The sequence below is a fragment of the Emydura macquarii genome, unplaced genomic scaffold (assembly GCF_026122565.2).
Source record: "Emydura macquarii macquarii isolate MOO-44397 ecotype Brisbane River unplaced genomic scaffold, CSIRO-AGI_Emac_v2 contig_1253, whole genome shotgun sequence".
Lineage (NCBI taxonomy): Eukaryota > Metazoa > Chordata > Testudines > Chelidae > Emydura > Emydura macquarii.
This window is the reverse complement of record NW_027131390.1, coordinates 24,562,606-24,576,117: the sequence shown is the minus strand read 5'-3', so window position 1 is coordinate 24,576,117 and position 13,512 is coordinate 24,562,606. Positions and strand designations below refer to the sequence as shown.

The 13,512-nt window shown below is 43.7% G+C and overlaps 1 protein-coding gene and 1 long non-coding RNA gene across 3 annotated transcripts in view; both read right to left on the bottom strand.

Annotated features, from left to right (window-relative positions):
- Window positions 1–1,066, bottom strand: part of LOC137153866 (sodium/hydrogen exchanger 2-like) — a 54,014-nt gene extending 52,948 nt beyond the window's left edge. The window contains exon 1 of the mRNA XM_067549681.1: window positions 829–1,066. Within this exon, the coding sequence (XP_067405782.1) occupies window positions 829–1,066 (238 nt within the window). The remainder of the gene's footprint in view (window positions 1–828) is intronic.
- Window positions 1,067–4,060: 2,994 nt separating this feature from the next.
- LOC137153977 (uncharacterized) lies at window positions 4,061–6,271 on the bottom strand. Of its 2 annotated transcripts, none has more exons than XR_010919987.1 (2): window positions 6,187–6,271; window positions 4,061–4,785 (listed from the first exon to the last, which is right to left on the bottom strand). It is a non-coding gene; the product is annotated as an uncharacterized lncRNA (long non-coding RNA). The 2 variants fall into 2 exon arrangements; XR_010919988.1 differs by lacking the exon at window positions 6,187–6,271 and adding an exon at window positions 5,076–5,211.
- Between the last annotated feature and the right edge of the window lie 7,241 nt (window positions 6,272–13,512).

Genomic DNA, 13,512 nt, shown 5'->3' with positions numbered 1-13,512 from the left:
TAGGCCTAAATTATTCATCATGATGGGCCTGATCCGACACCCACTCCTCATTCTTAACTCCCATTGACATCAAGGGGAGACCTGTGGGCAGGAAAGTTGTGAAAGCAGGCACATAGTTCAGGATTATCGTTCACATGTGCAATTTGTCACGACAATTATATAATTACACAATACCAATAACTCCCATTACCCTTACTGGACTCTGCTCTCTCTTGGATACCAGTGTGGCAAGTCCTAAGTTTCGCATACAAAAACTTACCCCCGGCTTTGGAAATGTCACTGTCATTTGCAGCTGCAGATTTACAAACCGACAAGCAATTGTGTAAGGGTTTTTTTTTTCCCCATTTGCAAACATGGCTATTTAATGTACAGTATGTGCAAAGAAACCATCAGCCCAGAGGGCCACCTAGTTTGGTGTCCTGTCCACAAGCGGCCCTACCTGATGCTGTGGAGCCGACATGCAGTCAGTCTGAGCAGCTGGGTACCATAAAGGGAAGAACTTGTCCTCTTCTATCTAGCCCAAGATTTAAAAATATTACTGAAAATTCACTCCCCACCTGAGCTTCCCCAGGGCATGTGCCTTTCCCAGCCGAGGGCGAGTCAGTCAGGCACTGGGCAGGATGGGGCACAGAGAGACTTTGCCAGAAGGAAAATTCACAGCCCCACGTAGGGGTGGGAAGAGTTTCAGGCAAAGACTTTCCACCCTAGGCAGGGTTTGGGGGAACAGGTGCCGGATGCAGGGAAGTTCTCAGAGTGGCCCTCCCCTGTCCGAGCCCTGCCCCTCTTCTCCTCCGCCTGCCGCAGCCCAGAAGACACTTGGCTCCTTACCTATTTTGGCCAGAGAAGCTAGCATGATCCAGAGCGTTATTTCGAAGGGGACCTGCACGTGCTGATAATCCAGGGAGAAGACGGCCAGGTGCACGGAGGACTCGTTCTCCTGGGCTCCCTCGGGCCCCCAGCTGCCATTCTCTGGGCCAGCGTCCTCGGGGGGCGGCCGCAGCCAGGGGCCCTGGAGCGCACCGACCGCAGGAGAACCCAGCAGCAAGGACAGGAAGGGCCCCGGCATCCCTCCGGCCGCCCTGGAAAAGTTAGAGGCTGGAGGCTGGCGGCGGCGGCTGCTGCGGCTGCTGCTGCTGCTGCCCTGAGTGGCTGGCCAGCGCTCCTGGCTCGCGCGCCCGAAGCCGGCCCCTGCCCGGCTCTTGCGAAGGCAAGAGCGAAGCCCCGCCCCGTCCGAGCGCAGGGAGAGCCCCGGCCCCCGCAGCAGGGCCAGCGTCCCACGCACGGAAAGTCCTGCGCGCAGCCGCCAGGCGCGGGGAGTTGTCTGACTGCGAAGCCTCGTCACCCCTCGTGCGAGTGTGCCGGGGGGGGAGAGAGAGAAAAGCTGGAGCCTGTCACTGCCTGCGTGGAGAGCAGCAAGTCTGGCTGCAACTTCGGTACCCCCAAACCTCAGCCCCACAGGCAACAGCACCAACTTGGATCCTCCAGCACTTGGCTCCTGCGGGAAGTGGGGGGGTTTCTGGCCCAAACCCCCTTACCCCGTGCCTACGCAGCAGTGGTGTAGATGGTACTTCTGCTCCATGTATCTCCCCTTTGCTAAAGCAAATGCAAATCAGAGTATCCAGGCCAAATAGCTTCCAGCAGCGAATACAGTCACTGAATAAAGCATGCAAGTGGAGGGGCTAGGATGGAGGGCATGTCAACAGTACCTGCCAGCAATAGCTTGTCCTCTGTTCCTGCTGTCAGCACAAGAAGGGAGAGCTATTTCCACGTTTACTTTTCATGGAAGGTGCTCACACACCACAGGGATGGGGGCATATAAAAATGCATACAGAGAGACAGACAGACTATATAGGATAATAGATAGAGAGAGAAGATAGATACTCTGTTGTTAATTATCATCTCTGAACTTCAGTGGCCTTTGATTCCTTGGCCACTTCTTCTCAGAAAAGTTCTTTTAATGGCAGTGGTAGGTGTGGCCCTTGCGGGGGATCAGGAATAGGTATCCACCGACTTCTGAGCCTACTCTCATACTCCTTTTGGGAAGCCGGTATTTGTTTGACACATTATCAGACACATTAATAATATGGAGGACAAAACAAAGCAGGCCAAATTCCTCTATGGTATAGTTTCACTAAAGGCAGTGATGTTTCACCAGGGATGAATTTAGCCCATAGAGGACAAGCAATTAAAATATGGGGGCCCCAGGCTACTGCTGGACTAATCGATAACCCATTTTTTTCTTCAGATGCCTAAAGGACACCAAACCTGAGCTGCTAATGACATATTGGTGACTCATTTTTTCTGTAATGGAGAGCTGGACGGGAAACCAAAATCACACATGTATGTATCCTTTGTTTGTCAATATCACACCATGTCCCAATTTCTGATATTATTTTGTAGGGCAAAATAATAAACAGAAATCTTGGGAAGCAGTGATATATTCTGAAAGTCATTCCCTCGACCTCCCACTTAACATTGTTTATCTGATTTTATACTGTGCCTTTAACAGGAATTTCTACCTTGGCTAAAGAAAATGCTGTCTTGACTTCTGGGCAAACTGAGATTTCAAAAGATTTGGCAAAAAATTCTCTCTTTGTGTGGAAAAAATTACAGGAGGGAATCTGGGGGAAGGGAAATCCCACAGAGTTCCCTTTATGCATTTCCCCATAATCATTCCTTGGAGTGGAGAAACAGGGTCCCTCACTGCAGCAACAAATAGGGTTTAAGCATATATGCACCTTTCCTTTAAATGTTAAAAAGGAAGCCTGGTGGGAGGGGGCTGAAGTGATTTAGGCAGAAGCTGTACAGTGGAACTGACAAAGAGGCAGAAGAAGAGTCTTGAGAACATGCTAACAAATTTCCTTGTTCAGAGTCAGAAGAAAGTGACTCTGTGATCATTTACCATTATCACTTGACATGGGGTGTTCTGCATCCAGAATCCACAGATTCTGGGATAACTCTAGGAGGCCAGGACCATCTACCCCAGCTATGAGCCCTTTCTCTGGTGCCTAGATATCCTCCATTGGACCCCGTTCTTCTCACAAAGCTAAGTTCTTCAGCATGGAAGAGGCCATGGAAAAGTTAATGCCTCAGAATGCATTAAGTTTTGAGTAGATTCCCTGCAGGTTGGGGAAGGATGAGGTCCATCTCTCTGACACTCTGCCCGCTTTTTCCCCATGTGCAGTAACCTAGATCTATTGATCCCCTCTGTGAGGTCTGAGAAAAAGGAAATGGTGCTGCAGAGATGGATGATTGCCCCTCCCAGTCACTCCTCTTTGGGAAGAGATGGGAAACTCAAGGGATGACTGGGACCTTCATTGTTTTCAACAAAAAGTAATTAAAAAAAATATCAAAACCAGAACTTCTCCAGAAATTTGCAGCTCTTGATTTCTGTGCTAGGGAAACACCACTTTTCCCCTATTTTTTACCCCCCATTAACTCACCCGGGGATGTCTGCAGTCTCTTCTGATTGAGGTTCTCTCTCAAATACAGCATGTGCCATTGCAAACTCAAAATTTGATGCCCTAGGTGCCCATAGTAACCAAAAAGGCCTTGAGGCCCTGGGGCCCTACAGTAGTTTGATATCACTATAGTAGTGCAAAACTTCCCTAAGCAGGCCTATGGAGGTTTCCCTCTGAATAGGGAATCCCCAGGTGGCTCAAAGACAACGTACTCACTATTACCTCAACCCCCTCCTGGCTGTGAGTGCAGGTGGCATGGCTGGGAGTAAGGAGATAGAAGTTGGTAAGGGGACTCCTGCAGGCCATTGGCAGTCAGTGCAACTTAATCTTCAAGCTGCTGTAAATTGCAGTTGGGGACTGGGCTAGCACTCATCAGTTTTAGGATGGTGGAAACACAAAGGTTGTCAAAAGCTCCTTTTGCATCCCTTCACCTCCTCCTCCTGCGCAGTGTTGAGTGCTCCTCTAGTGCAGTTCAGGATCCTGAGGAGTATCTTCTTAGAATAAGAGATCCTGCAGTTCATCAATAACCGCAGAGACAGCCAAGGCCCTGAGGGAGCCAAGAGTCTGGGCAGACAGAGAGCTCTGTATGGACAGCCATGACTTTAGCACATCCCCCAAGCACACCATAGATCTCGGCTGATCCATGGGTGTGGAGGGGCCAAAATTTTGCGCTTGTGTCAGGGCAACACCTTCTCCCTCTGACAGATCAATATATGGAAAACCCCTTGAGGTAAACGCCATAGAGTTTTCATCTTCCCAGGGCTCCTCTTGACTTGAGGGTTTTTCTGTGACAACCATAACGATAGTGGCAAAGCATAATCAGCAGGGTTGCACTTTTCACTAAAGATCTCCGTGTTTACAAACATTAATTCTCCCAATAGCCCTGTGTAATTATTAATTCTACTCCTTTTACAGATGAGTAGGCTGAGGCACAGAAGATAAAATGAGACATCTGTGGCTACCCAGTAAGTTGGTTGGCAAAGCTACGAACAGAACAAGCAGACTTAGCCCCAGGTCATTGCTTCTTCTCTTTAGGAGGTAATCTCCAACCAGCAAAAGATTTTGGTTATGAAATCTAGGTTTGGACGATTTGCTCTGTTTTTGGAGACCCAGATAATTAAAGGTTTGTGAAACAAAAAGATCCGTTTTTATTTTTGCTACTTCTAGAAAATGCCATAATCATTTTCCCCAGTTCACTTTCACTCATGTTCATCCTAAGGAAAACCAGAAAGGTTTGCATCACAGCAGAGGGAAGAGCTGCAGCGTGAAGTTCAATACTGCTTTCTGCAAAATGTTTTACCAGCTGAATCAATGCCCATTTAATCTATTGCAACAAACAAAACGAGCAGTTAGAGTAGGGAAAGTACAGCAGGAATATCAGAAGGAAAACATGTTAATATTTGCTTCACATGGCTACTTAAAAATAAAAAAAGTTATTTTAAGCTAAATGTTTAAAACCAGAAGCTTGACGTGTGTGCAGAAATCACAAGTGCAACTGCATGACAACTTATGCCTGCAGAATTACCTAAACTGCACACTAAAAAATTGCCTATCTGAACAGTACAAAAAGGGCAATAATCCTATCTGGGAAAAGAGTGTGAAACGTTTTTTTACCAATATCCATTGGAGTTTTGAATGAATTTCCTTCACTTATATTCTCTGGTTGCCTGGCCTTCTTTTCTGTGATCATGGCCCTGATCCCGCAACAAATTCCAGGCAGGTGGAACCCTGTGCTCACATGAAGCCCCACTCCACTAATTGCAGCCTTGAGGTTTCTGGGTGCAATTAGGACCTGATTCTGCAAAGACTGACACAGATGCTTAATTTTTCCCATTGAGATCCTCAGCCTAATCACTGATTTACTTTGCCTACATATCTGGAAACATAATGAAAGGCTCTTCATAACTTCTAATTTTGGGTGTGATCTGAGTGGCCCTTTGTGAGTCTTTGAACTTGTTCTTGGCATTTCATTAAGATTATCTATTTTTATTTTTTGAACTGTTTTATTTTGAAGTTTGACACAAATCAGTCTACCAGTTCCCTCAAGAACTTAACTATTCAGTCATCACCTTTTATTGTGGATTCATTTCTCTGTAAAGTCAAAGTCTGGTTTTTTTAACCTAAAACCTGCAGTATACAGATATTTACTCCTGCTGTTTTAATGGGTATTGACATATTGAACCACTTTTTAATGTGAGTACCCTTTGGTCATGTGTTTATTGATGTGGCTTTTGCTTTTTCTGATGTCATCTTCATTTCCCATGTTCATAGGCTTCTAGGGCCAGATTCTGATCCCCTTACTCATGGTGAGTAGTACCTTGCTCTACAGGCAGCCCCACTGAAATTAAATGGCACTACTAGAAGAGTACGGTATTATTTAATACGAGTAAGGTTATCAGAATCTGGGCTCATGCGATTACATTATTGAATTAATTTAATAATTTTAACAGGTTCTATATGATACTCCTTAATTTCATTAGTGCCAGCTTCTTCTTGTTCCTTACTTCAACAGTAAAGGAAAGAAGAAGGGGAGATTTCGGATTTTTAGCCCTCCTGGCTCTTAGTTCTGCTGCTCTGGCATTGATACACTGTCCTGCCTTTAAGTACTGTATTAGGCACAGCTGGGGATATAACCCATAACTTCTGTTCTTCTCTATGTACATATACACATCATGTTATGAAATGTAAACAGCCTATGCTACACCACATCATTTATATCACTTACTGAAATTCAGGCATCATATAATTCTCAGTAAAGCAGATACATGGAAATTGAGTCATCAGCCTTTTACCTATGCTCCCAGAAGGTCTTTCCAGGGTATTTATACCCTGATCCAGCAAAGCACTTAAGCATGTGCTTAATGGTTAGCACATGAGCAGTGCCACTGAAATCAATGGCATTGCTCACATGCTTATACTTAGGCACATGCTTCTGTGCTTTGTTGGATCAGGGTCTTATTGATGGAGAAATACTCCATTTAGGTAGTAATGTTTACAGCAGCTGACAGAAGTAAAATATATGGCTTCTGTTTTCACTTAAATTCCTTCTTTCTGTTATGTTGGGTCCAGAATGCATTTTTAACTGGGAAATGCTCCATCTGCCTCTCCAGCCAGAAATGCTAAAGTAAAGCAGCTAATAAAACCTCCTTATGCTTTGCCTGTGTTTCTTACTAAGGGGGTGTGTTTTGCACAAATAAAATCATTGTATCATTATTAATCTTAATAATGTTGATTTTAAACATGATTTTTACTTACTAATAGCATAAATACATAGGAAACAACATAAGTCCATGCAATCCCGAAATATAGAGCTCTTAACAAAAGATTTTGTTTTAACACAGTGTTGTTGCTTTACAAAACATTATTTTTAAAAAATCCTTTCCCCAAGTGAAAGATTTTGTCTTGGGTGTGTTTTGTTGGCCTTGTAATCCAGACACCATTGTGCCCAAACTTGTATTGGATACACACGTTGCATCCTTCTCCAAAGTAGATCCCATTCGGGCCATCAGAGAGGATACATGGGGGTATGTGGGGTCACATTCCTCCCCCCAATTTACTGCTTGGCTAGTAGTGAGCATGCTCACACAGACTGAGCATGCTTAGTAACACTGCTGAAGCTGGCTGTCCTCCCCCTCCACTATCTGTAGGCACAGGTCGGCTCCGGGCCATCCTAAGACTTTATACCATCCTTGCTGGCTGGTGATCTCTGATGAGATCACTTTAGTCAGTCACAGCCCAGCCTCCAAGAATGAAATGTTCTGTTGTCTCCCATAGGAGCCCTTAATGATGTCCTGCTAGTCACTACCATGTGAACACAAAGAAGCCATTTCCACATTGGAGTTGAGCTAAATTAATTTGTCTGCTGCTGATCTCATAGGCTCCCTGTGGATCTCATGAGAGGATAAACCTGTTCAAGTTCATTAATCTACAGTGACTTCTCTCGACAGCCCAAATGTAAAAAGAATTTGAACTAATGCAAATTACGCTGAGCAAGGTACAGACATGTTAAGAAATGAGCAAAGAAAAAATAAAACGAGAAGACACACATTATCTGTATCCTAAGGCTCTCTGATGATCTGAAAGTATGCAGATTTTATACTCTGCTCTGTGCAGACTTTAGGAGCCATTTCTGCATACATTAAGAATATGAGAATTATACCTGTTGATAACAGCTGATTTTACTTTTCAGGAATTTGGAGAGCCAATTATGACATATCCTTAATACCAGTATTATAGAGGGGTCTGAAATGTAATGAGTTACTTGCTTCTGTTTTAAATCTTCTCCCTGCCTAGTAGCCCATTCTTTTCCCATGGCCCTTCAAATCTCCCATATCAATCAGATACACCAGTCTGGTTACATTCCTCTCTAAGCAGCATTTCTGACAGTACAGTAATTCAGGCTGGCTGCATCACAACTTTACAATTAACAGCCACTCAATTAGTACTGTCTTAAAGAATTCCTATAGGGCAAATACAGGCAGAGTACATTTTAATCATTCTGGTCCTGACTTCTGTGGGGTTGTATTTTTCTCAGCAACAACTCGTACATTCTGAGCAGTCATTTAAATGACTTGCAAATAGCCTCTAAAATTTGTTCTTCACCATTATCTTTAGAGAAGACTAAGTGCGACTTCAGCAAAATAATAAATAGGCAAACTGTCTGGTCATATATCTATGTTTGAGTCTCAAACATATTTGTACGTCACTTAAACCCCGTAGTCTGAGTTCTTTTGAGACACCTCTGACAATTTGCAGTAATTGCCAATGGAATATTTTGAAACTCATGGTGTTCTGTAAGAATAATGTCTATCCTCTAAAAATATTAAGGCACTCTTTTTTTCCTAAATGATCACATTACCCAAAGGCCCCTAAATTCATACAACTAATGCTTCAGTTGACATCCCTTGGAGATACAGATAGGTTTAATACAAATCCTACAGATATAAATACATATATACATAAATACATCCTCTCCTCTTGAATCAGGCCAAAAGCTTGTTGTGACTTCAGCAAACCACTGACTCTTTTTCTTTCTACACATTACACATAGAGGCCCAAAATAGCGGAGAAGGGACTTCGCTCAGCTACCATTTTAGTCCCCTTTGTTTCATCACTTTAGCTGATGTCTGCCTATGCACCCAATATCAGGTGTCTTTTTACAACACTGTCAGAGCTACACAATGGACCAGGCAAAGTTACTTATGAAGAAGCCACAAGCTCAACTTCAAACTGAGTTTGAACTGTATTTGAGATAGTTTGTTGTGTCTGCTGCCCTCTAGCGTTTCAAAGCACTAATTATTTATCGCAGGCAACATGCATTGCAATTGGTAGTCAAATTAACACTGTTCAAAACTGTATTCTGTTCCACTGTTCATTATCACTTAAAGGGAATTAGTTTGTTTGGTGCAGACATGAACAATTATTTCATGTACTCAGCAACGTAAACCACCCCTCTAACTTTGAACCCAGTTATGTGCCATAATCATTTTAACAAGAGCAAGCAAGCATGGAAAGTAATGCACTTGGGGCATATTATCATGCTTTAAAATAGCATTGTCAGTGTGGAAGTCAATAAACATTGCTAGCAGTCATGTCTGGGTGCACCGTGGGGGGATGGGGCTCAAACCAGTGAGAAGTGCAAGTACAATCATACAATTTGATGCATTATTGTTTTTACAACATAATATCTTCTCCTGCTTGTAACTGTTGGCTAACACATGCTGACTCATGATGATATACTAATTATCCCCACAGCTGCAAGCTTTGCCAACTGCTGAAGACATTGGATAATACCTATTTTAAAGTGTCTCAGTAATGCATCTAATGGTATCCTTTTAAATTTTGATGTCACTAAGGCCTGTGTAAACAAGAGAATGTTGCATTTAATGTAAGAGGCTATGATGTTCAGGACATAGGCTGGGAGGAAAGTGGCCAATAGTAGACTGAGGCCTGCAGGAGTGGGAGTGGGTGTAGAAGAGGAGGAAATAGAGGAGACAGGAAAGAGAACTGGGGGAGAGACACACAGTTTGCAAAGAGCAAGCTTGAAAATAGAGAAGAGACAGGCCTTAACACCTGATGAAGTGAGACGCCAATGACTGTTAAGTCAGAAAGAGATGACTTGAGCCAACCATTAAAAATAATGGTTACATCTGGTAAGTGATTCAAAAGCATTTAAAAGATTGTCTGAAGTTTCACACACTTGTAGGTACTTGCAGGTCAAAAATTGTTTCTACTTTTTTAAAAAAAGCTTCAAGTTTCTGTACTGAGTCTGTTTCACAGTAATTCTGGAGTTCTGGTTTATTCCCAAAAGCATGCAGGATTTACTGTACCTTTCTTCAACCACACTTCCTTAGAGCAAGATCCTGTGTTGCACTGGAATCTGATCTGGAATAGGTAGTTGCTGTAAGTGAATGAGTGCTTTTCACTTAATATTATATATTTTAATGTAGCCACTTTTTCCTGTGTAGAGTTTACTGGACAAAGAGAATGGTATGAAAAAGAGAAACAGAGGCTCTTGATTCACAGCTGCCTAACAACTAAGTCTGGTCTACACTACAGACTTACATCGGTATAACTACGTCATTCAGGAGTGTCAAAAATCCACACCCACAAGCGATGTAGTTATACCGACCTAATCTCCGGTGAAGACAGCATTATGTCAGTGGGAGAGCTTTTCTCGGAGAGGTAGGTTAACTAAGCCGATGGGAGAAGGCCTCTTACATTTACATCACTGCAACATGAGTGCAAAGTAGGCATAAAACTCCAATTCTGATCTGGTAGCATTTTATGCCCACTCTGCACTGCTGTGAATAACTACACAAAGTGCAACACAATAGGGCCTAGAGAAATAAATAAGATGGTTTGGCAGGCTCAGAAAAGGAGACGTAGAAAGAAACAGAGTGGTCTTTCAGAAAACCAGATGCTCCTCACTCCTATAGCTACCACTTTAGGGACTACGCTTAGCATTGTAACTTTGCCCCTGATCAAACTTTTACTGAGGGAAGCTAACCCCATCACAGTAACAATTACATGGCACCTTCTACCTGAGGTTTTCAAAGTGCACTTCCATCTCTACTAAGTCTCTCCACACCACTGAGAGGCAGGTCATTTTATATCCATTTTATAGGTGACCATAAACTGAGGTGCAGCAAGGTTAAATAAATACACTGTTCAGGGTTAGCGAGTGTCATTTGCAAATTTGTCAATGGAAAGCAGAAATGCTAGCTTCCATTTCCCTGCTCTAACCGCTAGATAATAATAATAGCACAGGATGTTAGGTAATCATACTGTTTCACAAAATAAAAAAGTTTTGAAAGAGGAATTTCAAGACTCTTTGCAGAGTGAGCAAAGATTGCATTAACCTAGCTTGCATTAGCAGCAGCATTACATAATGAGTGAACTTCTACATTCCAGAGTAAATACCGGTAAATCCCTGAATGCAAAACAGAACAAAAAGAAAGAATTGCCGTATTTCTGTAATGAGTATTAGGACATCACTGTCCACCCTGTCAGAACAGTGAACTACCACAATTTCCAAGCACTCACACTCAAACTAATTAAATAGTTAATCATTTTCCAGGGATCAATATAATAATTGATAAAGCAGATACAAAGGTAAAAATCAAGCACTGAATGAGTACCATACAAGGAATTCCAATTACATAAAGAGACTTGAAGTTTATGAAACCTGTCCAGAACTTGTAACATTATGGAAACAATAGGACTTGAAGATCTTGTAGAAAACACTGATACAAAAGTATGGAAGCTCATTGTAGCTTAATTAGCAATCCATAACGGTTCATAGAAAGTTAAGATCCTCAGCTTCAATGAGCACAAGTTTACTTTCATATCAGAATTAACATTTTCATAGGACTCAAACTGATTTCCTGTTGGTAATTCACAGATGCTCAGTCCATGCAAGTGAGTTCAACAGTAAAGGAAAATAAAAGTTAACAATCACATTGACTAATGATCCCTTTGCGGCTAAACTGCATAACAATATCTGTCTAATAAAACATGAGCCAACTTCTGCTGACTTACCCCCATTTGTGCCTAGGGTGTCAGTCAGAATTGAGAACAGCGTGTTTTGTTTTACATAACTGGGCAGCATTTGGGAGAGATGCTCTTTTTCTCTTTCCCCCCAGGATGGGGAAACTTTAATGAGGGACTGAACCTAATTCCTACAGATCTCTGTGGCTTCTACAGCTGGCTGTAAAGATACAGAAAGCAGCTCTGGCTTCCCACAGATCTATCCTGACCCCATCAGCATATTGGACAGCTAATAATATTTAATCAGCAGAAATTCTCCAGGCCTCTGCCCGAAGGCCTCTCAGCACATAAAGAAAATATCAATAAACAAAGCTGCAAGAAAACTGACAACATGCCATACTGTTTCCCAGAAAGGGAGTCTTAAAGAGATCAGAACAACAGCCACAAATTCCTCTCTGAAGGAAAACTCCAGACACAGGTTGAAATGAAAATGAATTCCAGACACGTGGGTCCGCCTCAGAGAGGAGCCCAGAGCTCTGTCCTCTCCAGCCTGTATCTTGGAAAGCTCGCTAGTTCTTCCCTTCATGAACTTCTCACACAGTAGTGCATAATCCCAGCCTCTGTCTCTGAGCTGGACCTAATTATCCATTCATGCTCCTCTCACACAGGGCCATGTGAGTCTTGATGAGCCCCACCCCTGCCTCGCTAAGAAACATACAGCAGAGATGAAATACCATCAGAGGGCCCATGCAGGAGCCCCCGGTTTTAATTTGGTTTAAAGGGCAGCAAGGAAGGGCCCCAAGAACACATGAAGCATTTTAAAAAACTTCTTCTGAGGCCCATAGGCACCTAGGTCATTAAAGGCTTTAAGAAAATTCCTAGCACATTGTTACCCTTCCTCACCGGCCCTTTAAGCTATGTTCAGTGAGGGTGAGACCTTGTGGAATTGCTGATTGCTTTCTTTCTGTATCGATCATCACATTGATTCATTGTATTTTCAATTGTGTATTGTCAGCGGCACCTGAACTGCAACATGAGGGAGCTGCTTGTATTATAAATCTAAATAAATGCATAAATAGGACTGTTGACAGTGGAGGCTACAGGCCATGAGCACCTTCTTTACCTACAGAATATAATTAAGGGGACGGGGCTTATTCATGACCTCCATGTAGAGATTTACTTGTCCATTTCCACTTGACACACAGAAGGCTAGTGTGATGGATCTGGGAAGCAAGCTACAACTCCACTCAACTCCTTGCCCACTGGACTTCCCTTTCTCCCGGCCAGGTAGGAGGAAAAGTCCTGAACCAGAAAGTGGCTGGTATCTGTGGAGAAGCAGTGGCTGCATGGCGAGCCAGGAGCTGCAGAGCAGCTGGATGACGGAAGGAATCTCCAGGAACAGTATACAGAGCTGTGTGTGGAACAGGCTGTGACAGCTGAACAACACGGCTGGGTGCAGGTCTGTGTGGGGCTTATGGGGGAGCAGCAGTGGCTGGGCAGGAAACCAGTGCAAAGGGGCCCCAGTGAGGGACGCTAACTGAGCCTGGCCTGGAAACCTGTAAGCTCCTATTTGCTTGAATAGAACCTATACTGGAGAGGGCACCCCAGGCACTAGGCCTGAAGAGCCTCTCAATTGGACTATCCCAGGGACCCAAACATTTACTGCTATTGCTTACTTTGAACCGTAACTGTTTAAGCCTCTGTACTTAGGGCATCTGTAACCCTTCCCTTTCCTGCCAGCCCCAATCAAATATCCTTTCACTTAGCCATGTGTCTGAGTGGCTCTTGGGACCCACCAGGGCTAGTGCCTACAAGGCCTACCTGCTGAAACCCTGCAGTGCTTGTCTCTGAGTTGCGGTACACCTGGTACACTGCTAGCACCCTAGGAATTTGGTATACTCCAACATCGAACAGCCCCAAGAATTACACTAGATTCTGGCCAGCCTCTCTACGCTGGCAATGGGTGGAGAGAGTGCCTTTCCCTGCCTTTTTATGCCTCTGTACAGGGATTCCCGGGATTCCTTTGGTGAACATAGTACCGACAGCCTGCCAGCACCTATGT